Genomic DNA, 23149 nt, shown 5'->3' with positions numbered 1-23149 from the left:
TCTCGCGCCCGCGCGTCACTTCCGCCCAGGGTTGCGAGGCGATGGAAGCCCGGCGCGGCTCGACCCGGAGGAGCCCCTTCCTCTGGGGCCTGCTGGGCCTGGGGCTGTGGTGCTGGCGGGCCGCCGGGATGCTCACTCCGGACCAGGTAACGCCCGCGTCGCTCTGCCGGGGCCAGGTGCCGCCTCCCGCCGCGGGACTCCGCTGAATGAGGCGGCTGCTGCGGCCGCAGGCAGGAGCGGGCAGGGAAAGCCCCCGCGCCCGGGAGGAGGAGCGGGGCGGCGGCTGGCCGCGGGAAGGGGTCGCCTGGAGGAAGGGCGGCGGGCGCGCTCGCCCCCTGCGCGTGGACTGGAGAGGTCCGGAGCCGGCCAGGTTAGGGATGCACATGACTCGGATGACTCACAAGGGACTCTGGGGGTTTAGCGGGCTCCTCCGCCGCGGGTTGTTGCTTCACGCGCCAGGCTCGGGCCTCCCTCCGGGGCCGGTCCCCACCCCAGCCTGCCACGGAGCAGCTTCTCTGGATGGGTTTGGAGTCCCGCGAGGGAAAGAGCCCGAGGCGTCAAAGACGTTCACACGTTTGTGTTGTGCAGTCTGCCTGGACCCTAACCCTGCAGTTGTCTTAGCCGGGTTTCAGACGTGGTTTGCTCTTGCCTCCTCCTTCCTAGTGTGGGGTCAAAACGCAGGACACAAATGCAGAATAATCAAGGCTTCACTGCAGTGTTTATTGAGCAGTACGTACTGGAGGGGGACTCCATCAAAAGTTAGTGGGAGGCACTCCCCTGCAGGCAAAATGGATGCTCTGATATTTATACAGTTCTACAAGAAGGGGAAGGGAAAAAGAACGTATACGTGTACATATTCATATGATGGTGCAGGCAGACCTAAATACTCTCTGCCCCTCTGTTATCTGTTAACTGCTAGTAAAACAATAGTGTCACAGAGAAGAAGAAACAAATTAGTTCAAGGTGCCAAATGCCAGGAAGAAGGCATCCTCTCTCAGGGCAGATGCCCAGGTTACTATGGGAATGTTTATGATAAGGAGTTTACAACTTCACATCAGCTTCAAGGATGCTTTCACATTCCTTTATGTTTCAATCTTATTAAGGCGATCCCATTCATCTGAGGGCTCTGAAAACTTGTCTTTTTCACCCAAAGATTCACCCAAAGATATATTTTTCTCACACTAGGACTGAGAGAGAGTCTGGCTCAAAGTCACCCAGCCGCTTTTTCACGCCCAAGGCAGGACTGAAGCTCTCCGTCTCCTGGTTTCTAGGCCACCACCTCAACCACTACACCAAACTGGCTCCCCAAATTTATTTATTTAAATTTTATTTTATTTAAAATTATTTAGATGATGGTGATTTATTATACTTTTATCCTGCCTTTTATATTTATAACTCAAGGCAGCAAACATACTTAATTCTCCCAACCTTCTATTTTCCCCACAACAACCCTGTGAGATGGCTTGGGTTGAGAGAGAGTGACTTGGCCAAAGGTGTTATATTTAGTATTTGTACACCAAAATCTCTTAGTGGGGGTTTTTCCCCCTTCTTCTCCCATTAACACCAGAATATTGGCTTTGTATAAGTGTTTCGCGTGGGTGCTTTCAAAGGGAACCTGACTATTGGCTGATAGTAGGGCTTCATTTGGGTGTGGGTGTAATACTATTGGGGGACAATTTCAAATGTTGTTGTTGTTGGTAGCACAACAGTCAGCCAGACATTTAGACTGGATTTGGCATTTTTATCCACCTATCCTTCCCAAGGACCTGAGATAGGCAGATATTGTTGTTAAATAATATTAAAGGTATCATCGCAGGATATAAGGTGTTCCAAGTAAAGCTGCCTTTTGCAATTGACTGATGGTGATTTTGTCTATGCTGATGGTCTTCAAGTGGTACTCCAGATGTTTTGGGATTGCACCCAAGGCGCCTATAACTATTGGTACTATCTTTGCTTTCTTTTGCCATCGTTCTACTTCTATTTGCAGGTCTTTATATTTTGTGATTTTCTCCAGTTCTTTCTCTTCTCTTCTGCTGTCTCCAGGTATTGCAGTGTCCACTATCCAGACTGTTTTGTCTTTCTTATCAACAATTATTAAGTCTGGGGTGCTGTGTGGCAGGTGCTTGTCTGTTTGAATTCTAAAGTCCAAGAGCAGGTTAGCTTTTTCATTTTCTGTTACTTTGTCTGTTTTATGGTCCCACCAGTTCTTGCTTGCAGACAAATGTATTTCTTGCAGATATTCCAGTGCACCATCGTTGCTACTTTGTCATGCTGTTGTAGTCAGTCTGTACAATTTTCTTGCAGCAGCTAACTAGGTGGTCCACTGTTTCTTCAGCTTCTTTGCAGAGGCAGCATTTGCTGTCTGTTGCTGCCTTCTCGATTCTGGCTTTGTATGCATTTGTTCTTAAGGCTTGGTCTTGTGCAGCCAGAATTAGCCCTCTGCCTCTTTCTTTAATTGCTGTTGCCAGATCCTGTTGTTATCTACTTTGCTACTCGTTTTTTTTGTGTACTGGCCTTGTAATACTTTGCCTTGCCATGTCTCTTTTCTGTTCTTCATTTGGTCTTTCCTGTAGGCCAGTTTGGTCTCTTCGGTATTTAGTAAGCCTTCATGGTGTACTAGCTTCAGTGCATCTTCTTCACTGTCTTTCAGATATTCTTCCCTTTTTTCCTTCTTCAACTGTCTGGTGTACTTGTAACATTCCATGCCCACCTATGCTCCTTGGTAAGTAGAGTCTGTCACCATCGGTTTGTGGATGAAGGGCATGATTCATTGTCATTATTTTTCTAGTCTTCCTATCCAGGGCATTTAGTTCAGCTTGAGTCCAGGCTACTATTCCAGTTGTATATCTAATGACTTGAATTGCCCAGGTGTTAATCATCTTGATGGTATTTCCGCCACTGAGTTTATACTTTAAGATCTTCTTCACTCTTCTGATGTATTCACTACTAACCTTCTTCTTGACTTCAGTGTGCTTGATGTTGTCAGCCTGAAGAATCCCCAGGTATTTGTAGTGATCTTCTTCATCCAGACTCTTGATGTTATTTCCATTGGGCATCTTAATTCCTTCAGTTTTCACTATTTTTCCCCTGTTATGGTAAGGGTGGCACATTTGTCCAGTCCAAACTCTATTGCAATATCTTGGCTGCATATTTGGATAGTGTTGAGCAGTGATTCCATTTCAGATGATGTTTTTCCATACAGCTTCAGATCATCCATATAAAGGAGGTTGCCAGATGTTTTTGATGTTTGATAGCCATGGCCTGACTTGTTCAGTATTGTTCACAGAGGAATCAGTGCAATGTCCCATGCCTTTTTTTGGCCAGTCCTCCAAGCCCAGACAACCTGGGAGAGGAATGGCTGGCTTGATGTTGAAATTTTAAGTGGAGGAAGTGCAGACTTATAATGGGTTGAACCAACCTTCCTTCCATAACTTGATATTCTCCAGATCTGTGGGGTTTCAACTTCCAGAATTCCTAGCCAACATAATGAAAATATACTGAGAATTGCACATAACTAGAAAGCACAAGGTTGGAGCAAGCTACATGAGATCCTGCTAGGGTTGTATTTGTACAACATGCTAAGCTGTGGTTTAACTGTGGCTTATGTAAATTAGTTGGCTTGCACAGCATATTAAGTGAAAACAGACCATGTAGTGGCTTAGCTTGTGTGATCTCTCCCTAGATGATATGGAAAAAAATAGGATTCATACATCATGGTAAACCAAAATGTGATTTGTTTAGATTGAATTTACAGTAGTGTATTACATGAATCACTCTCATTTGTAAAACATTATTTTTGCTTAGTTATAGTTATGTGTAACAGTTTTGAGACTGAGGGCTGCATCTGGCTTTTGAGTGGTCTAGGGTTGCAGTCTAAGATGTAAGCTAGGGTACAATACTAAAAGATTAAAAAATTGTCAATTAAGAAAAAATAATTAACTATAATATAGTTGAGAGCCAGTTAGCTGTAGTGGTAGGCAGTGGCTTAGACACCAGGAAACTCTGAGTTCTATTCCTGCCTTGGACACGAAGTCAGCTGGTTGACCTTGGGCCAGTCACTCTCTCTGAGCCCCAGGAAGAGGGAGACAAGGGCAAGCCACTTCCAAAAATCTTCCCAAGAAAACTGGATTTATCTGTGTAGTCACCAGGAGTCAAGATTGACTTGAAGACACAGAAAAAAATGGCTATAATTTACATATTTAATCATCTTCCCTTCTATTAACAATAACAGTTACAATTTGATGTCAACTTTGGAGGGGCTGCTTGGTTGCCCCCAAAACTTTGGAGGGCATAATATTGTCCTGGGGGCCTCATAATGTACACCCCAGTTTATTTTTAAAAGATCATAGTTAATATTTGAATATATTGTGATTCCTATATTTTTAACTCTAATCTTGTGACAGAACTAAATGAGGCTTGCAGTCACAGTGAGTCTGTAGGAGTCAAGACATTTTCTGCTGTTTAGCTTGTTTGCAAAATGATTCATCAGCACTTCTGATCACATGCCTGGCAGATAACAGGACATGTCTGGGATATGTAAGAAGCGATGGAAATTTGTTTGAAAGTTTTGTCAGGTTTATAATATTCAACACCACACTTTTCCTCTATGGCACACCCCTCACCTTTTATGAAGCCTGGCATTTTCATCATCTCTGCAACTCTTATCATCAGAGTCTTGGGGGTTTTTATGTTTGCCTGCTTTATTATTTAGGCATTCCACTGCCATGAGTATTTTCTATTTTTCTTTTCATTTGTGACTTCTGAGCATGCTCAGTTCTCACAGGGATTTTTTTTCCTTGGGGCTTCTGGAGGAAGAAATGGCAGACTGAAAAGTAGAGCCAACAATTGCGACGAAGAACTAGTGAGTAGACTGGCTTTTTGGAACTTCTCCAGACAAGTAGAGGACAGGAAATTGACCACATGCACTCTGAACAATTGTTCCTCATGAGGAGAGTGCAAGACAGCTGTCCCTGCCTATTTTAAGCATTGGGAGACGATGGGAATAGCCATCTTGATTGCAACCACAGTTGGCCCCTTTTAAAAAACACTAAGTTTGCAAACTTCCTTTTCTAATCACATTTTGAAATTGCTTGTTAACTACTTTTAAGATTAATATCCTAAAACCTAAATATACTCAAGCCTCATTAACAGCTAATTAATTGGGACGTATAAAATGATGCAAAATATTTTTACATTGAAAATACTGAAGGACACTTTTGAAAAATGGAATCAGAAGTTAGTATCAACAGTGTCAATAGTGATGTTTGCTTCTATGGATAGACTGCATCCAAAAAATGCTATGGAAGAACTGGCAGATGAGGAACAGTTTTATTCGACAAGACAGAGATGGCATTGAAAGTGGATCTACAAATAGCAAACTACAAGAATGACATGGAAAAAGATGTTACATTGGACATTCAGAAGAAACCAGTTAATGTTTTAAAATCAAAAGGAAATACAAATAATAAACCAAGAGAGTGACCTGGATGCTGGATTTACAAAAGAGGCTTGTTAAAGTTTTGAAGAATTTTGTGAGAAGGGACAAAGAAGAAATGAATGGACTGACGATTAAGACTGTTAGAAGTAAAAGGAAGGAATATAAAGTTGATTTATTTGATCAGAGTTAAAATAAGATATGTTGTTATATCTGGCTATCTTTTTTAGATTTTCTGCTGACACTAGGACTGGAAAGATGATACTTTATGGATTTGTCTATAGATAAGAGGGAATATGGAATGAAGAGATCATTGGTTGTAAACTAAGAGAGGGTGAAGAGTCACAAAAATGTTTATACTTGTGATGAAAGTTGGAAGTAACTTCTTTGTATATTTCTTTTCTTTTTCTTTACTATATTCTTTCTTTTTTCTTCCTATTTTCTATGGTTTTTTCCTTCTCCTTTGCACCTTTCACTCTTTCTTTCTATTCTTTCTTTCTTTTAGTTTGTATTAGATTTTATTATTGTAATTAAAATCCTGAATAAAAATTATTTATTACAATAAAAATTATATATGACGGGATTTTTTCTTCTTCTTCTCCTTTTGGCCAAGTTGTTATTCTCTCACACATTTTTTGTGAAGTTGTTGCCTAAATTTCAGGTTCTCACAACTAACCTTCCTCTTGGTGTTCAGTATTTCTGCTTCAGTTCCGTTTCCCAATTTTTACTCATTTAAGGAAGTTATAAAAGCTCAACGTATTGTCGAAGGCTTTCACGGCTGGAATACGATGGCTGCTGTGGGTCTTCAGGGCTGTGTGGCCGTGTTCTGGAAGTTTTGTTTCCTAACGTTTTGCCAGCATCTGTGACCGGCATCTTCAGAGAGCAGGAGCACAGACAGGAGCAGTTCTCTCTGTGGCCAGGATGATGCGACCCTTTGTGGGTATTTATAGAGATCTGAAGGGGGGGAATGGGTGTGGTGGGGGGGTTAGGGGCGTGGGTGTGTGTGTGTGGGGCTTGGGTTAAAGAGTGGCTGCTTGTTTTGGTGTCAGAATATGTGTGTATCTTCCTGGGGATTAGGCAGGGTTTTTTCTTCTACTGAGTTAACGAGTGGCTGCTGGGGGTGATTAGTATGTTCATTGTGTGAACTTTTCACACGTCCTGGTGGTTGAGCTGAGTTCATTGACCTTTTGCAGGCTGTATTTTTCAGGATTGGTAGCCAGGTTTTGTTGATTTTTAGACTCTCCTCTTTTTTATTGAAGCTGTGCTGGTGTTTGTGAATCTCAATGGCTTCCCGGTATAGCCTGGTATAGTGGCTGTTGGTGTTGTCCAGTATCTCTGTGTTTTCAAATAGTATTTTGTGTCCAGTGTGTTTGAGAGCATGTTCAGCTACTGCAGATTTTTCTGGTTGCTGTAGTCTGCAGTATCTTTCATGTTCTTTTATCCTGGTCTGGATGCTGCGTTTTGTGGTCCCGATGTATACTTGCCCGCAGCTGCATGGTATGCGGTATACTCCTGCGGCGGTGAGGGGATCACAAAACGCAGCATCCAGACCAGGATAAAAGAACATGAAAGACACTGCAGACTACCGCAACCAGAAAAATCTACAGTAGCTGAACATGCTCTCAAACACACTGGACACAAAATCCTATTTGAAAACACAGAGATACTGGACAACACCAACAGCCACTATACCAGGCTATACCAGGAAGCCATTGAGATTCACAAACACCAGCACAGCTTCAATAAAAAAGAGGAGAGTCTAAAAATCAACAAAACCTGGCTACCAATCCTGAAAAATACAGCCTGCAAAAGGTCAATGAACTCAGCTCAACCACCAGGACGTGTGAACAGTTCACACAATGAACATACTAATCACCCCCAGCAGCCACTCGTTAACAACTCAATAGAAGAAAAAACCCTGCCTAATCCCCAGGAAGATACACACATATTCTGACACCAAAACAAGCAGCCACTCTTTAACCCAAGCCCCACACACACACACCCACGCCCCTAACCCCCCCCCCACACCCCCCATCCCCCCCCCTTCAGATCTCTATAAATACCCACAAAGGGTCACATCATCCTGGCCACAGAGAGAACTGCTCCTGTCTGTGCTCCTGCTCTCTGAAGATGCCAGTCACAGATGCTGGCAAAACGTTAGGAAACAAAACTTCCAGAACACGGCCACACAGCCCGGAAGACCCACACCAGCCATTATAAAAGCTCAGTTGCCTCATAGCATAGTGTAGCCCTAAGAATATAGCTGTGCAGTGGATGAGGGCTTGTTTCTCACTTATTATTGTGTTTCAGGACTTAGGTCCAAAGGTGAACAGGCTTAATTTTGTGCAGATACTTCTGTTAAAGATAAAGGAGCCTCAGTTTCTTCTGCATCTATTTACCTAAGTTTGATTGGAAAACAGTAACTTGGCCCAACACTGGTTCTCTCTTCAGACAAGAAGTTAGCATTTCCTGTGGGGAATGTGAATCCCATGAACGGAAACATTTCTGTCTCATCTGGCTGCCATAAAAAGGGCAGGGTGGTGCAGAGGTCTGTGCAGAGACCTGGTCTCATGGATAGCACATTTGATTATTGTTTCTCTACCACTTCCTTGCATCAAGGGCCTGATTAATTTCCTTGATTTATCTTGGCAGATAAAACCACGCATCATCATGGAGCAGTTGCTGTGGGTCAGTGGCGGTAAAACCGGGGAGGTGGACACGTACAGGGTCCCTCTCATCACGACGACGCCTAACGGCACCCTTCTGGCCTTTTCAGAAGCCAGGAAGACTTCTTCTTCTGACAGTGGAGCTAAATTCATAGCCTTTCGCAGATCAGTAGACAAAGGTTTGAGAGGCTAAGAAGGAGGAGGGATGGGAATAGATCCTGGTCTGTGTCTCTGTGATCAAAGTCTGGGGGTGTTGGTAGATGCCTGAAGAGGAGAAACTAGATCTCTGAGGATGGGGATGATCCTAAATTCATCTATTTAGAATAGTGTTTCTAAACCTTGGCAACTTTAAGCTGTGTGGACTTCAACTCCCAGGATTCCCCAGCCAGCTTGAATCCTGGGAGTTGAAGTCCAGACAGCTTAAAGTTGCCAAGATTGAGAAACACTGATTTACAAGGTTTCCAATGTGTTCTATATTTATGGAATATACAACCATCTTTTTTAGTCATGAGTACATAACATGGGATCCTCCAGATGTTGCAGAACTGCATCTCTCAGTATACCCCACCTCCCCACTATTGATCAAGCTGAGTGGGTCTGTTGAGAGAAGTCTTGGTGCAAATTGGGGAGACTGCTTTAATAATTATACTGCTCTGGCTTTGACTTGGCTAAAATTGTAGGGTATCAGGGTGGAGCTTGTGGGTCTGTTCAACATTCCTTCCCTTTCCCCCATCCCCCAGTTCCTCTTCCAGTATAATTCAAGCCCTGGGGAGAAATACAAGCTGAAATGAAGAGACTGTGGATGGGAATAGACATCATCAAAACTAGATGATTTGGGTACATTAAACCCCACTTGAAAGAGACAGAAGCTGAACAGAACCATGACACTGGTTCCAAGGTTTCAGAGAGCAGGAAAGAGCTTTCTTTTCCTCATTTCATCACAGCTTAATTAATGTATTTATTTTATTTATTTAAGAGATTTATATGGCCGCCCATCTTATACAGTATAACCCTGGGTGATTTACAACAATCAGACTATTAGAAATATATGAAAAATAAAAACCCAAACCCTAGAAAATTAAAAAAACCATCACACGCCAACCAAGCAGGCATAATCCTATAACAGCTACGCATGTGCTGGGCTCAACTCCTGTCCTGGCCCACCACCTGCGGGAAGAGCCAGATCTTCATGGCCTTCTGGAAGGCTAAGAGGATAGGGGCCCTCCAAATCTCTTGCGGGGGAGGGGGGGTTGTTCCATAGGGCAGGGACTACCACAGAGAAGGCATGTCTCCTAAGTCCTGCAAAATGACATGGTGTAATAGAAGGGATCTGAAGCACACCCACCCTATCTGATCTGGTGGGGTGGGCAGATAACCTCAAGGAAAGGTGGTCACTTTAAAGGTGCTAATTAGCACCTTGAATTGCACCCAGAAGGAAACCAGGAGCCTGTGCAGCAGCTGTGTAACACAGGCATGGAGAGGGAGCAGAATGGCATTTGCTGGCTCCATGGGTGTTTAATGGAAGTTGAGAATAAGACTCAGTGCAGGCACAACTCAGGTATACAATTGTACACACTAGAGCTGGTTTCAGACACTGTACTAAGTCATAGTTTAAGAAGTTGCAAATGACTGAGTTTGTCCAACCATCATAACCATGGTCAGATTCACCCTAGAACAATGGTCGAATTCATACAACACAAAAGCGAAGCCAAATAAGCCACATTATGGTTTAATCAAATTGAAAATCCCATCAAAGAGTTCTCATTTCTACTAAATGTATGTGGAATCAGGACAAGAGTCAGACCATGCAACCTTTCCAAACATGGGGTTTTCTAGAAGAGCTGGCCCTTCACCATTTTGGCTGAGAATTATGGGAGTTGTCCCAAAACATCTGGAAAGCTGCGGTTTGGTAGAACCTTGATTAGTCAGCACAGTTAGGGAACGTGAGAATAGGGAAAGCATGGGATAATTTCCAGCATTCTTGGCTGTAAGTTTCATCACTCCCAATCCAGAGTGGTAAGGATTAAAGGAGCTGCAATTCAAAATATGAGAGGATTGCAAGATTCCTCTCCCTTCCCAGGCTTCCTCATCCTGGTATTCCAGGGCTGTTAGGACCAGAGGTCTGCACTGGCCATTCTGACTAGGAATTATGGGCATAATATTGTCAGAAGACTGGATCTTTGATTTGGGTTACCTGATGGACACTTTAATGGCAGAGAATTGGAATATTGGCTGGAAGAGAAGATGTAGCATAGGTATAGCGTCAGCTCTTGCTAAGCAACACTCCTTTGCCTAGTTGTCCATCACCATAGGCTTAAAAAAAAAGTTTGTGCCCACTTTTCTTCATGTGGTTGGAACTATGGTGTCAACTGTTGCTGGACTGGGCAAAAGAATAAGGCCTACAAGTTAAAGATACTTTAAAATACTTCAAGATACCGCCTGCCTTGATTCTTTATAACTAATATATGCAGTGTTAATGCATCCACTATTTCTTTCATTCAGACAGGCATGATCTTTGACAAAGTTACTTACAGAGATTTACTTAGCTATTTCAATCTGATATCAAATTAATTTAAGTTATCCCTGTGGGAAACTCAGGGCAGTGCTACTCTTGGTAGTAATCCAAGAGGAGGATGGAGGATGGTGCCAGATTGAAAAAGCCTAGCCTTTGTATAGCAGAGAAATTTAATTCACCATCTGCATGTCCTTCCAGGTGCTACCTGGAGTCCAACTTCATTCATAATTGATGATGGTCCCCTAACAGACGGCCTTAACCTTGGAGCTGTGGTGGTGGATTGGGAAAAAGATATGGTGTTCTTGATATATACTCTCTGTGCACACCACCGGGACTGCTCCACTTCCAGTGTCATGATAATTCGCAGCTGTGATGATGGGATCACATGGAGTCTTCCCCGTAACCTTTCTGAAGATGTTGGCACAATCATATTTGACCCTGGACCGGGTAATGGTATCCAGGTGAGGCTTCACATGCAAACAGGGGAGATAAGAGTGATTGTATTGAATGATTCTGTTTTTATTACCCCCTGATTATATGACCTGGCTCTGCCAACTCACGTGGGGCAAGAAGGGATAAAACCAACCCTGGAAGTAGCTGGTGCCTTGAAGACGCTCCCTGAATCTAATAACTCCTAGTTAACATCAGTTCCTTGGAAGGTATATTACTACTACTACTACTACTACTACTATTTATTAGTCACCCTCTGGGGAGATGGGCAGCATATAAATTTAATAATAAATAAAATTATTTATATAGGAATTTTGATATCTTTTAATTAATATTTATTCTATTTTAATTAATATTCTTTGTACTGTAAACCCCCCAGAGTCGCTCTGCAGTGAGATGGGCGATGACAAATTTGAAATATAAATAAATAAATATGTGTTGCTATGATGGTCTAGGACTGGAGAAGAAAAGGCAGAACTTGTAGCATTGGGAACAATACTAGTGTTGGCCCATATCAACTGCCGTTTTACAAAAGAACAAATTCTAACCCTCAGGCTGGAATATTGAAAAGCATACAGGTCTGGTGTTTGGGTAGACTGCCAGGACTTTGTAGAACTTCCATCTTCTTTATTTCCCTCTAGTGATTAACACAGACGTAACCTTAATTCTAACTCAGAGTTAATACTGTGTTAATCCCGTCCTGGTATGCCAGTTATTGAATTCATAGAATCATAAGTCGTAGGATGTAATTTTGGAAATGACCTTGGAGATCATCTAGTTGAGGGTTTCTTAACCTCAGGGACTCTAAGATGTGTGGACTTCAACTCCCAGAATTCCCCAGCCAGCATGCTGGCTGGGGAATTCTGGGAATTGAAGTCCACACATCTTCAAGTTGCCACGGTTGAGAAACCCTGACCTCGTCCAACACTCTGCCCACTGTGGGAATCTACTACTACACTCTACCTGATAGATAAATATGCAGCCTCTGTTTAAACATATTCCAAGAAGATGACTCAGGCCTAATCATTAACACAAGTGCAAATAATCCAGATCTACTTGAAGAAGGAGAGGAGGAAAAAAAACTCGTAAGAAATGTGGGCGTGAGCACATCAAAATCCATAGAAACCTCCAGTTATAAGACACAGGCATAAGCATCTACAGAAATCAGGCACAGGTATACAATTTATGCAGAAATAAGATTCATTCATTCATTCACACACACAAACACACCGTTTGTAGAAATAATGTGTAGATGTGGAAATAAAAGGTTGAGCATATAGAAATAAGGCACAAGTATAGAGATTCAAAAATCTAGAGATGAGAAATAATAGGGAAATGAGAAATCAAGCCCAGTTACTGAAATCTAGAAATAATCAGATAAACCTTCAGTTTGGTTGGCAAAGCAACCAAATTCTTACTTTTTTACAATGAAACCAGCCAAAAGGAAATTAAATTCACCTCTTGTCTGTGGTCTGTATCCTTCCCTAAGAAGAACCTGCCACGTGAGCGTCAGACTGTGCCCTTTGTACACCAGCTCTCTGGGCGAAGGGCATATTTTAAAAATGTCGTACGGAACTTTCTCCAGTGGTAAGCTGTGCCATCTAAAATTTCTGCAGAAGGAACATCTGGAGTTAAATAGAACGTGTCACCACAGAGGCAAAAAGGCCGTTCCCCAAGCAGGTGTTCAAAAAAAGCCTGCCTCCGATTGTAGACAGAGGCAGCGTTCTCATGGGAAGGATCAAGTGAGCCCTCCCTTTCCCTTTTGGAGAAGAGGATAAAGGAAGCAGTGCCGTGCAGTGGTAAAGGAAGTGGCAATTGGCGGTGCACATTCCTAACCAATCGGGTCCTGGTTTGCAGAAACGCCATGAGCCCAAGAAGGGACGTTTGATTGTTTGTGGCCATGGGTCTTTAAATTCGGAAGGTATCTTCTGCCTCCTCAGCGATGACCATGGGACGACTTGGAAATACGGGCGACAGCCCTTGTATGGGATCCCTTACGGTATGAATAAGACTTCCGGTGACTTTATTCCTGATGAATGCCAGGTGAGTATAGCTGTGAAGGTCAAACCTTGGCTACAGAGTTTTGTGTCCTAACTCAGTTTCTGTCAGGCCCAGCCCAAAAACAACAGTGAAACAGTCCAGTTGAGCTAAGTTTCTTTATTGGCTTACACCTTACAGACAGAATCATGCCGGACTAAATCTATACTACTGCAACTAGTGGGTATACCCTGGGAGATTCTAGGGAGTGGCTACCCTGAACCTCTTTCGCTTCCCACACTCCCCCTGTGGACTGTGTTGTCTTTTGTCTCCTCCCCCCTCCTTCCTGATAGCCTCGATCTCCGTTGTTATCCACCACAATTTCTGTGCTGTAGAGACACATTCATTGTGATGGTTATGTGTGATCCTGCGTGTGAGGTAGCGCTATGAAGAGCATTTCATCAACTTTTAGATGGGACAGTAATTTAGAACAGTGTTCCTTAATTTTTTTTCTCTCAGGACCCCTTCCCACTTTTAAAAATTATGGAGGACCCCAAAAGAGCCTTTGTTTGTAGGGGTTATATTTATCGAAATTGACCATATTAAAAATTATAATCAATGCATTCACTTCTGCTATCGCTTCTCACGATCGTTTGATGGGATTTTAATACTGTATTTTATTTCAACGTTGGTTGGCAAATAATTTTGATTTCACAGACCCCAGAGAGGGTCTTGGGGGGGCCCCAGGAGTCCTAGGACCACACTTTAAGAAATACTGATTTAGAACATTATTTGCAGATGGTAGACATTTATACCTGACTTTTGGGAAAATAGCACAGAACCGCTGAGCATGCCATTAAGGAGGAACTTGGAGAACCGATTACACAGACCAGAGATTGAAGGAAAACATGAGAAATAAACACTAATCCTGCCTTGATTTTGTTTGGTATAAGAATGGACAGAGAAAGACTTGGGACAGGTTTTCAAGATTGATTTCAGCTCTTCAAAGTCGACCCAGTCAAGAAACAGACATTGCAGGAATGTGAGGAATGCTATTTTAGTGTTGTGGGGTATATTTCAGTAATCTTGAAAGCCGGTCCAGATGTCTCCATGTCCCCTCTTACACTAAATAAAATCAAGCTGAAGTTATTTTGAGATATTTTCTCACACTTCCTTCAGTCTTTGGGGTGTGTAATCCAGTGTTACTCAACCTTGGCAACTTTAAGATGTCTGGTCTTCAACTCCCAGAATTCCCCAGCCAGCCATGTGGCAGTGGTAAAATTCCTGAGAATTTCCATTGAATGGAAAGTCACTACTTTCTCTACATTTTAAACAGATCTGAAAGAGGAAGGTGAGCTGGATTCTAGTCTTCATGTTTCCAGGGAAGGAGCTTGAAATACAGGCAATGTGACCTTGTATAAATTCATTCAGAATTCCATCCCACTGAGTTCAAGAGGGCCCATATTCAGACAATAAGGATGCATGCAAGGATAGATTGAGTGTTACTGTGAGAGAGTCCCTAGAAGTTGGCAGACTATTTCTAGGGACTTAGGCCAAACTGAGGAAGGCATTTACACTACCATGTTTTGATATGATACCTTAGAAGTTCATAGGGCCAATATCCGGGCATCTCTTTCCTCTTTCTCTGAATGGCGCTGCCATGTGGCTCTGGAGAGGTGGACTCAGTTGGCCGTGTCCTAATGTACTGCCAATACTACAGAGATGTGTGTTGATCACTTATCATGCCAGTTGTACGTTATGTAGGCAGATTTGCTTCTTTCTATGACATAACCCTTACTGGTTTAAACAAACCGGTAATGCAAAGTGTGAGATCATACCCAAACGTAGAGGAGAAAAAGAATATTAATGTTATCCCAAATCATCTTAATTTCATCAACAGGTAGTCCTCACTTAACAACGGTAATAGGGATCGGCAGCTCAGTCACTAAAGCAAAACATGTGAACACACCAACTTGCAACGGCAGTTCCAGTTGCTGTTTTTAAGTTAATCCCACATGGATGTTAAGCTCTATGTTACATGACCACAACTTGTGACTTCTTGTCAGCTTCCCCATTGACTTTGCTTGTCGGAAGCTGGCTGTGAAGGTCACAAATAGCAAATGTGTGACTCCAGGATGCGACCATTCTAAATGCATGCTAGTTGCTAAGCACCGAAATTGTGATCACATGATCATGTAGGCACTGAGACAGCCACAACTTCGAGGATCAGTTGCAAGTCCCTCATTCAGCACCATTGTAACTTCGGTCACTGAACGAGTGGTTGTTAAACAAGGACTACCTGTATATCCTTTTCTAACACCCGTGAGCTGCCCGTGATGCTTACTGACTATACAAGAAAATGTATAGTGATGCTCTGTGATGCTTACTGACTATACAAGAAAATGTTATGGCTTTAATCTGTACCGACAGTGTTTACAATTTATTAACATATGTTATTTATGTTTTAATTCGTATTTTGTACTGAACTGTACTATGTTTGGCCAGTCTTTGACTGTTAGAAACTGAGTTTTACTATGTGTGTGAGTCAGCTTCTGTTGCGGGGATGTTCCTAGGACTGAGCAGCACAATAACTAAAGACAGCAATTTTGTGTGGACATCTTGGGAATAATCAGTCAGGTAGTGGGTGATGGAGAAAAAATTTAAGCTCTTAGTTGCTACAAGAAAGCACACCTAATATTGGACTAAATGAACTAGCGTTAGGTTCAAGTGCTCATGTGTTTTGTGAATCAAGCATTGTGCTTTAAAAAGCATGATTTATGGCTTAGTATGGCATGGGAATCTAGTCACTGTGGCTCGTTAACAAACCACAGCAATACAACGTGTGAGACCCTACCCAAATGTAGAGGAGAGAAAGAGTATGATTGTTTATCCCAACTCTTCTCAACTTCATCTGTCTCCTTTTCTAACAGCCCTATGAGCTGCCCGACGGCTCCGTGGTGGTTAATGCCAGGAATGAGTACGCCTACCACTGCAGATGCCGCATCGTGGTTCGCAGTACCGATGCCTGCGATACACTTCCACTGGGCAACGTGAGATTTGATGAGTATTTAGTGGATTCTGCAGTGGCTGCAGGAGCTCTTGTCAAATCTGGCCTGGTTTTCTTCACTAATCCGGCCCATAGTCACTTGCGTGAGTAAAAAATCAGAATATTGGGATTCTCTGTTTAGTATGTTATATGTGTATCTGGGTGTGAAAGTTGCACAACGCCATTGTTTGCTTAGCCTTGGTGCATTAAGCCACAGCTGGCTAAGTTCACTCAAGACCAGCGGGGGCGGGGGGATGTTTTTGCTGATTTTTTTTCCTAAAGGGTTCATGACATACAATAATATGAATCGGTATACACTTAAAATGAAGATAAGAAGAAATCGTCATCAACAAGCATAACCTAACATTCAAGAATAAAATTACAACCATCCAATTATACTAAAATTGTAAGTTTAAGGTGTTAAAGGCAAAGGTGAATATAATAGAGATTTAAATAATTTGGGTAAAGCTATAGAATAATAACTGAAGATAACTAAATATAGCTAAAGTGAAATATAAAATTTAACAACTACAGGCAGACAAACAATATATTTTAAAGCAACTTCACAGGGGCCCTGGGGGCGGGGGGGGGGAAGCATTTCCAGGCTTCCAAGGCCATCTTCATGGCTCTCTACAGCATTGACCAAACTAGCAACAGAGCAGTTACAATCATGTGAAATAGAAAGTACACCCTTTTGAGTTCTGTGGTTTTACGTATCAGGACATAATAAAAATCATCTGGTCCTTAGCAGTTCTCAAAAGTAGGTAATTTAACTGTTGGATCTGTAGGTTCCCAACCACAATGGCAGCACCAAACCAAACCCTTATAGTTCCTTAAATCTAAAGCAATATAGTCATAAAGGAACAAATAAATAATACGCACAGAGAGAGAGAGGCTCTCGAAGAACAAGGCATGGAACAAGGAACTAGAAACACCAAGGCTGTGGATGTAGCTAGCAGCAGAATTATAGGGATATATCAGATAGATTTGCACCAGGGTTTCCAGAAGCTTGAATAAATACTGTTCCATTAGAAGAGATTAGCTATGAGGCAAGCAAATAAATGTACTCATGATTATCAGCAAGCACATCATAACTAAAGTTTCTAGGTACAGAAATTTCCAACAAGATGAGTGTCTAGAATACGTCAGGTGGCCCATCTAGCCTTGTGCTCTCTATTTTGACTCATGTTCACTCTCCAGAGGCTCAGTCAGAGGTCCTTCACATCACTGAGAACCTCTCTCAACATACTGTAAGATCCCAATTCTAAGTTGGGATGAGTTGGATTGATTCTCTATGCCAAGCCAGAATGTGGCTTGCTTTATGGTGCTGAACTGAGACGCATGGGATTATTCAACAAACCATGGTCAAACAAGCCTCTCACATCTTCTACTGATCTGCGAAGGGCTATGAATTTAGCTCCACTGTCAGAAGAAGAAGTCTTTCTGGCTTCTGAAAAGGGTGCTGCAAAGGAGTTGAAGTCCGCACATCTTCAGGTTGCCATGTTTAAGAAACACTGCTCTAAACTCTTCAGTTAGGACAAAGAAAGATGAAAATTATCACCCATGAGTAGACATGATAAAAAGTATAACTGTGAGAAGGGTTTTGCAGTAGCTGCATGGGTATGCAGGCGCTCAAGATTTATACAGGAATGGCCCCATTAATTCTTCAGGTCCCCATTCTTCTTTAAAATGTATTTTGTAGAGAGCAAGGATGGCTTTCATGAACAATAGTAAATTAGTGCAGTAGATGCCTCCCAGAGTTGTGGGTGCGCCAATAGATTGCCTCCCAGAGTTGTGGGTGCTCCATCACTGGAGGTTTTCCAGAAAAGATTGGGCGACCATTTGTCTGAGATGGTATGAGGACTCCTGCCTTGGGCAGAGGGTTGGACTAGAAGACCTCCATGGTCCCTTCCAACCCAAGGATTCTGTGCAGTTTTTAATGCACAGTGGAATGGGTATGGAAACATGGCTGCAAGCCAATTTATTAAGCTCACCCAATTTCCAGATTTTTCCTTTCTTCATGCAGAGATAGAAAGAAATGTAGACTCCTGATATTAAAGAGTGGATTCAAGAGATGTGTATTCTACTGAAAAAATTAGAAGATGGAGCAATATACTTTTATATTAAATATAATATAAAGAACTGAATTCTATATAATATGTATCTGTTTTTTCTTCCGTTTTAGTTTATTTTAAGAACCATTACGTATTCATTTTTCTTGATTGTATTATTTACTTTCTGTTTAAATAAAGAGCAGTTTGAGTATCAGCGAAACCTCATCAGAAAAGACAGCCACTTTCACTTTTCCAGCTAACTGCTTTGCAACAATAATTGCCTCAATGGAGTTGTCACAGTGGCTGTTCCTGAAACAAATTTTACTTTCCAATCCTGCAGAGATATAGGGGGGTTTTAGGAACATTTCTAGCTAATGGAAGATACAAGGCAACATTAAAATCACCTACCACAATAAAATATTGTGTGGTAATTAAAAGTGAATCATTTAAAAAAAGATCTATGACATATTTCAAGAACATTCTTTGTGGGCCATAGAAATCGTTCAAAGCGATTACAAAAGAATAAACACCTTTTGTAATATCATACATTGATTTTGGCATGGCTTTTAAACTAAATAGATAATAGAACCCATAAATAGATGTTTGCCCAATCCATTTTGGGTTTCCCCCCCAAACCCTGTTCATTCAGTAAAATATGATTTATTGCAACAAAACTACATTGAAATATAATTTCTCAATCTTACTATGATTTTCCCTCCTTCTCAGTCCTGAGCCCATTTACATTCCAAATGATTACTTTAAAAGAGTGTAACTAAATAGCATTCCTCAAACTCATTACAGGCCTTGTGTACCATACCAAGTTTAATAGCTACAAAATACCCAAAGAGCAGGCATTTACATAATTTATGTGGATCTGAATTAAAAATAGAAGGTAAGACAAAGCATGCTGAATTAAAAAAACCCAAACCACGTCCACACAAATAAAACAAGAAAAAAAATTTCATTAACCTCACTTAAGCTCAGATCCCACTGCACCAACCAACCCAGCCCTGAACAACGTAAGATACAAAATAAAACAAATATGCCTCTGCGCTCTTAGTCTGAAAAAAAAAAAAAAAGCAGGATATAAATAACTCACCACTGAACAACCTAATTAAATAATATCCATCACAGGATCAGAGCAGATGAGAAAGGCAGTCATCTAAGTGGTCATTAGATGGAAGCCCTGAGGTCCATCCGATCCTGGAAACTCTATTCACACATCTCCATCACACCTTCAAATGTCCACAGTTACATCCAGATCAAAAATTGCTTGGGTAACCTATTCTCGGGTGTCTCTGGCTTTGTTCACCCATAACTAATTGCTGACTGAAATTTAATTAATGGAATAAAGTGCCACCGCTTGTATCGCCAATGTGTGCTTCAGTTCTTCACAAGGAGAAGTGGGGCACTTGTTAATTTGGGCATCATTCGACATCCTCATAATGAGGTGGGTTAGGCTGAGAAAAGACAGGGATTGTGTCTAAGACGTGGCCATGTCAGGATTAGAAGCTGCTTCCCAGGGGTGTTTGGGTTACCATAGCTGGGCTGTGAGAATAACCTTGAGGGAGAGGAGGAAGAGTCGCAGGCAAGGCAATGGTCAGAAAAGAGAAATCTGAGCCCAAAGCAGAAATGTAATTTGAGAAAACGTCTCAGACTGGACTCTCCCCACTTCTCTTCAGGGGAAAGACAGGGAGTAGGGAGGCACATTCCAAGTTGCAAGGTTCTGTTACTGTAACCTTATTATAAAAGAAGTTTTAGTATTTGTAACTTTGGTGTTTCGAGTCTCCTCTACCTCAAAGAGCTGACGGTAGCTGACTGAAGTCAACTGATATAACTTGTTTTCCAGATTTTTTTTTTAATCGCAGCAGAGTGTGGCATTTTTCTAATGGTGCTTTCATTATTCCTTTCCTACCAAAAAAGAAACAGGTCAGTAGCAGAAAACAAGCCAGATGGGCCAGCCGGCCTGTTTTTTGCCAGCAAGCAGGGAACCAGAAGTGCCCTTGTGGAATCTGAGCATGTGCAGTGATATCACTGTATAAGCTCTGCTCAGCAGCCGTATCGTTGCACAAGCCCGTAAAGGAGGGGCTTGTGCAGTGATATCACCACGGGATGGGGCTCACCCTGCCTTATCGCACTTTGCTGCAGATGCCCCTGCTGGTTCCCCGTCGTAATTCTAATCTGACACTACTATGTTGTGCTGGCTGAGTCCCAACTCACCGCAAAGCATGACAAAAGGTTTGACCGTACCACAGTTAGTAATTTATTAATAAAAGCTTGCTAAATTCGCCAGCCCAACACTTTATGAGCATGACGCTGAATTCTTTTCCTTCCGTTCCAGGAATCAACCTGACATTGCGCTGGGGTTTCGGCAATGGGACTCCTTGGTGGAAAGAGCCCTTCCTGGTTTGGAGAGGTGCCAGCAGCTATTCCTCCATAACAACGTTTGAAGAAAATTCTCAGCATGACAGCCACTATCTCTTTGTCATTTACGAGAAGGGCGAGGACCATTATACAGAGAGCATTTCTGTGGCCAAGATTAGCCTCAACGGGCAGCTCTGACCATCCTCAAGGGCTCAACCAGCTCTCTTTCCAGGCATTTTAAATATTCTCAAACTTTGTAGTCGCAGGGAGAAGAAAATCTGTGCTGAGACTGGGGAGAAACCAAGCAGGCTTGTGAGGAGTCTAAACAGTGTGATTAAAGGACGTAGGTGGAGAGTTTGGGCATGTCCCAGCAGAAGTAGGAGTGGCTATACAGGACATTGTCCAGCCATGTCGTGCATTTCCCTTTGTGCCTACCTGCTGAGCCGCACACACTCAAACCTCTCCTTTATTTCTTTGTGGAAGAAAATGAGATAGAACCTGATTTTCTGTGATCTTTTTACATTTTGGAATGAGTTGAGATGTATGGAAACTCTGGGCAGATCAGGTAGGAGGGGCAGATCCATGGAATGAAACACAAAGGTAGGCTTGATCATATTTGTGATGAATAAGTTAATGCACCTTCACTGACTTTCTCAAAAATACATTAAATGGAAGAGTGCAGAAGATGTTGCTGGCTGGTCCAAAAAACTAAAATCTAAGTAGACAGGCCTGGGAGTTCACAAGTAAGGTGTGTGGGAGAGCAAACCAGTTTTTCTTCTGTGTCACCAATATCCGTGATTTCAAATGAATGTATTTAAAACCTATTTCCCGATTTTTCTGATGGAACAGGTTGCCTGTGTGGCTTACAAAAATAAGGTGAGTTGGGCCGTGAATTTTATACTATAAAAATAGATGGCACAAAAGAAAAAGTGATTGGGGGGGAAGGAGAACAAGCAGGTGATAGTTCTGAGAAACATTTGCAAAAATATTCTTCTAGACAGATATGCCTAAAGCAAGCTCTTTGCATCTGCTACTTCTCTACTGACAGATTGCAGGAGTGGGAAATCCTTGGGCTGCATTGAGCCCCCCCAAAACTTAGTTTTTACCCCTCCAGAACCTCGAGATCAGCAAAATGGTTGCATTTGGGTGGCCCGTCTTTCAAGGATGGATTGACAATAGTTTGTACCCCGTAGATTTCTGTTCCCATTCTTACACTAAAAATCCCAACCTTAAGTCCGCCCAGCTTCAAGTGGCTAAGCTTGAGAAACGCTGGTCTAACCAGTTGGAGTGCTTACCCTTGCTTATCTTTTGATGGTGAGTCTGTCATGCCTCATGGATTTGCTTTTGTTTACACCAGTGGTGTAACACAGTTGTGGCCACCTTGGGCTAGAGGTTAATCTGTACACATTTTGCTTTCTTTTCACTCACACATCTCTTTGTGGGAACTTCGCCCTCCAGTTATCTTGGAGCAGCCATAACCACTCCTTTATAAGTCCGTACTATGACTCTCGATCTGGTGTGCAAGCCAGCCTGCCCCTCCGGGGGATTTTCCCCCCCCCCTTTAATGTACAATCTTGTTTGGTACAGTCTTGTTTGATGGCCCGAGTTTTGGGGTATAGATTTCTTTCTTTTTTTTAACTAGTGCAATAGTCATTTTATTTTGGACAATTTTTATCAATTGATTACACGCCATCAAGTCGTTTTCGACTGCTTGATGGCATGCAGTCAGTCAATCCAACCATTTAACACCTTGGTGGGTGGCCAAGTTACAGGAGCTAAGTTCCAGTCTCTAAATTCTTTTTTGTCTCTTGAAAGAAGATAAGCGGGTAATTCCTGACACCAGAACAGCCACTACAAGGGTGCATGCAGGTAATAAAGCCACAAAGCTCACCTCGAGCTCCGGGCAACAGTCAAGTAGTATAATTGATATCATGAAGCCAATTCTTGGGAAAGAAGGGATCTGTACTCCAGGACATGATATACATAACAGATTTTTCACAGGCTTATCAGAAGCTTCATTGAATAAAACTTTAGTCATTCATAAATTGAGCAAGAAATTTTATTTTATTTTTTTTTGCATTTCAATTTTAAGCGATGGAGCTGAAAGAAAACCTGCACGTTACAGGGTGGGAACGGCTATTTTGGCCCAGGCGTTACAGGCTTGGTTTTTACAGCATTCCATTCTGCAAGGCCTCACAGCAATGTCCAATAAAAGCAAATCACTACAAAATGTCATCCAACAACAACAAAAAAATTGTCTAAGGAAGGAAAACTCAAAAAGGAGAGGGGAGGGAATCCATCATTCCAATCAGGGCATTTTTACTGTTTTATCTTGATTTGTATGTGGTTTGCCTTTTTATCTTGATTTTTATGCAGAGTGCCCTTTTCTAGATGTTCCAAGTAATCTCAACAGTTAGGGAGTAAATAAATGAAATAAATAAATGAAACTTGATTGCTTTTGTTAATTCAGCAGGGGTTTATCTCAGACTTCAACTTCTTGAATTATAATTCCCCCACTTTGAAAAATTAATAAAAGGCTTAATATTTTTTAAAGTGTGATTGCCTCCTTTGCCAGTCCAACCTATCACATACAATACATATGCCTTAAATGTGCTTCCTGCTTTGTGAAGGTTTTGTGGAACC

The 23149-nt window shown here is 42.1% G+C and overlaps 1 protein-coding gene across 1 annotated transcript; it reads left to right on the top strand.

Annotated features, from left to right (window-relative positions):
• The first annotated feature begins 7 nt into the window (after positions 1–7).
• Positions 8–23053, top strand: NEU1 (neuraminidase 1). The gene is made up of 6 exons (XM_088128559.1): positions 8–146; positions 8087–8279; positions 10814–11076; positions 12923–13108; positions 15973–16192; positions 20484–23053. Exons 1-6 carry the CDS (start codon positions 42–44, stop codon positions 20702–20704), a joined length of 1188 nt encoding a protein of 395 aa, XP_087984685.1. The 5' UTR covers positions 8–41; the 3' UTR covers positions 20705–23053.
• The last annotated feature ends 96 nt before the right edge of the window (positions 23054–23149 follow it).

The sequence above is a fragment of the Python bivittatus genome, unplaced genomic scaffold (genome assembly GCF_059951505.1).
Source record: "Python bivittatus isolate LINGU-HERP-01145 unplaced genomic scaffold, Pbiv_v1 ctg000750_np1212, whole genome shotgun sequence".
Lineage (NCBI taxonomy): Eukaryota > Metazoa > Chordata > Lepidosauria > Squamata > Pythonidae > Python > Python bivittatus.
Note: the sequence above shows the minus strand (reverse complement) of the source record. Positions and strands in the feature narration are given on the sequence as shown.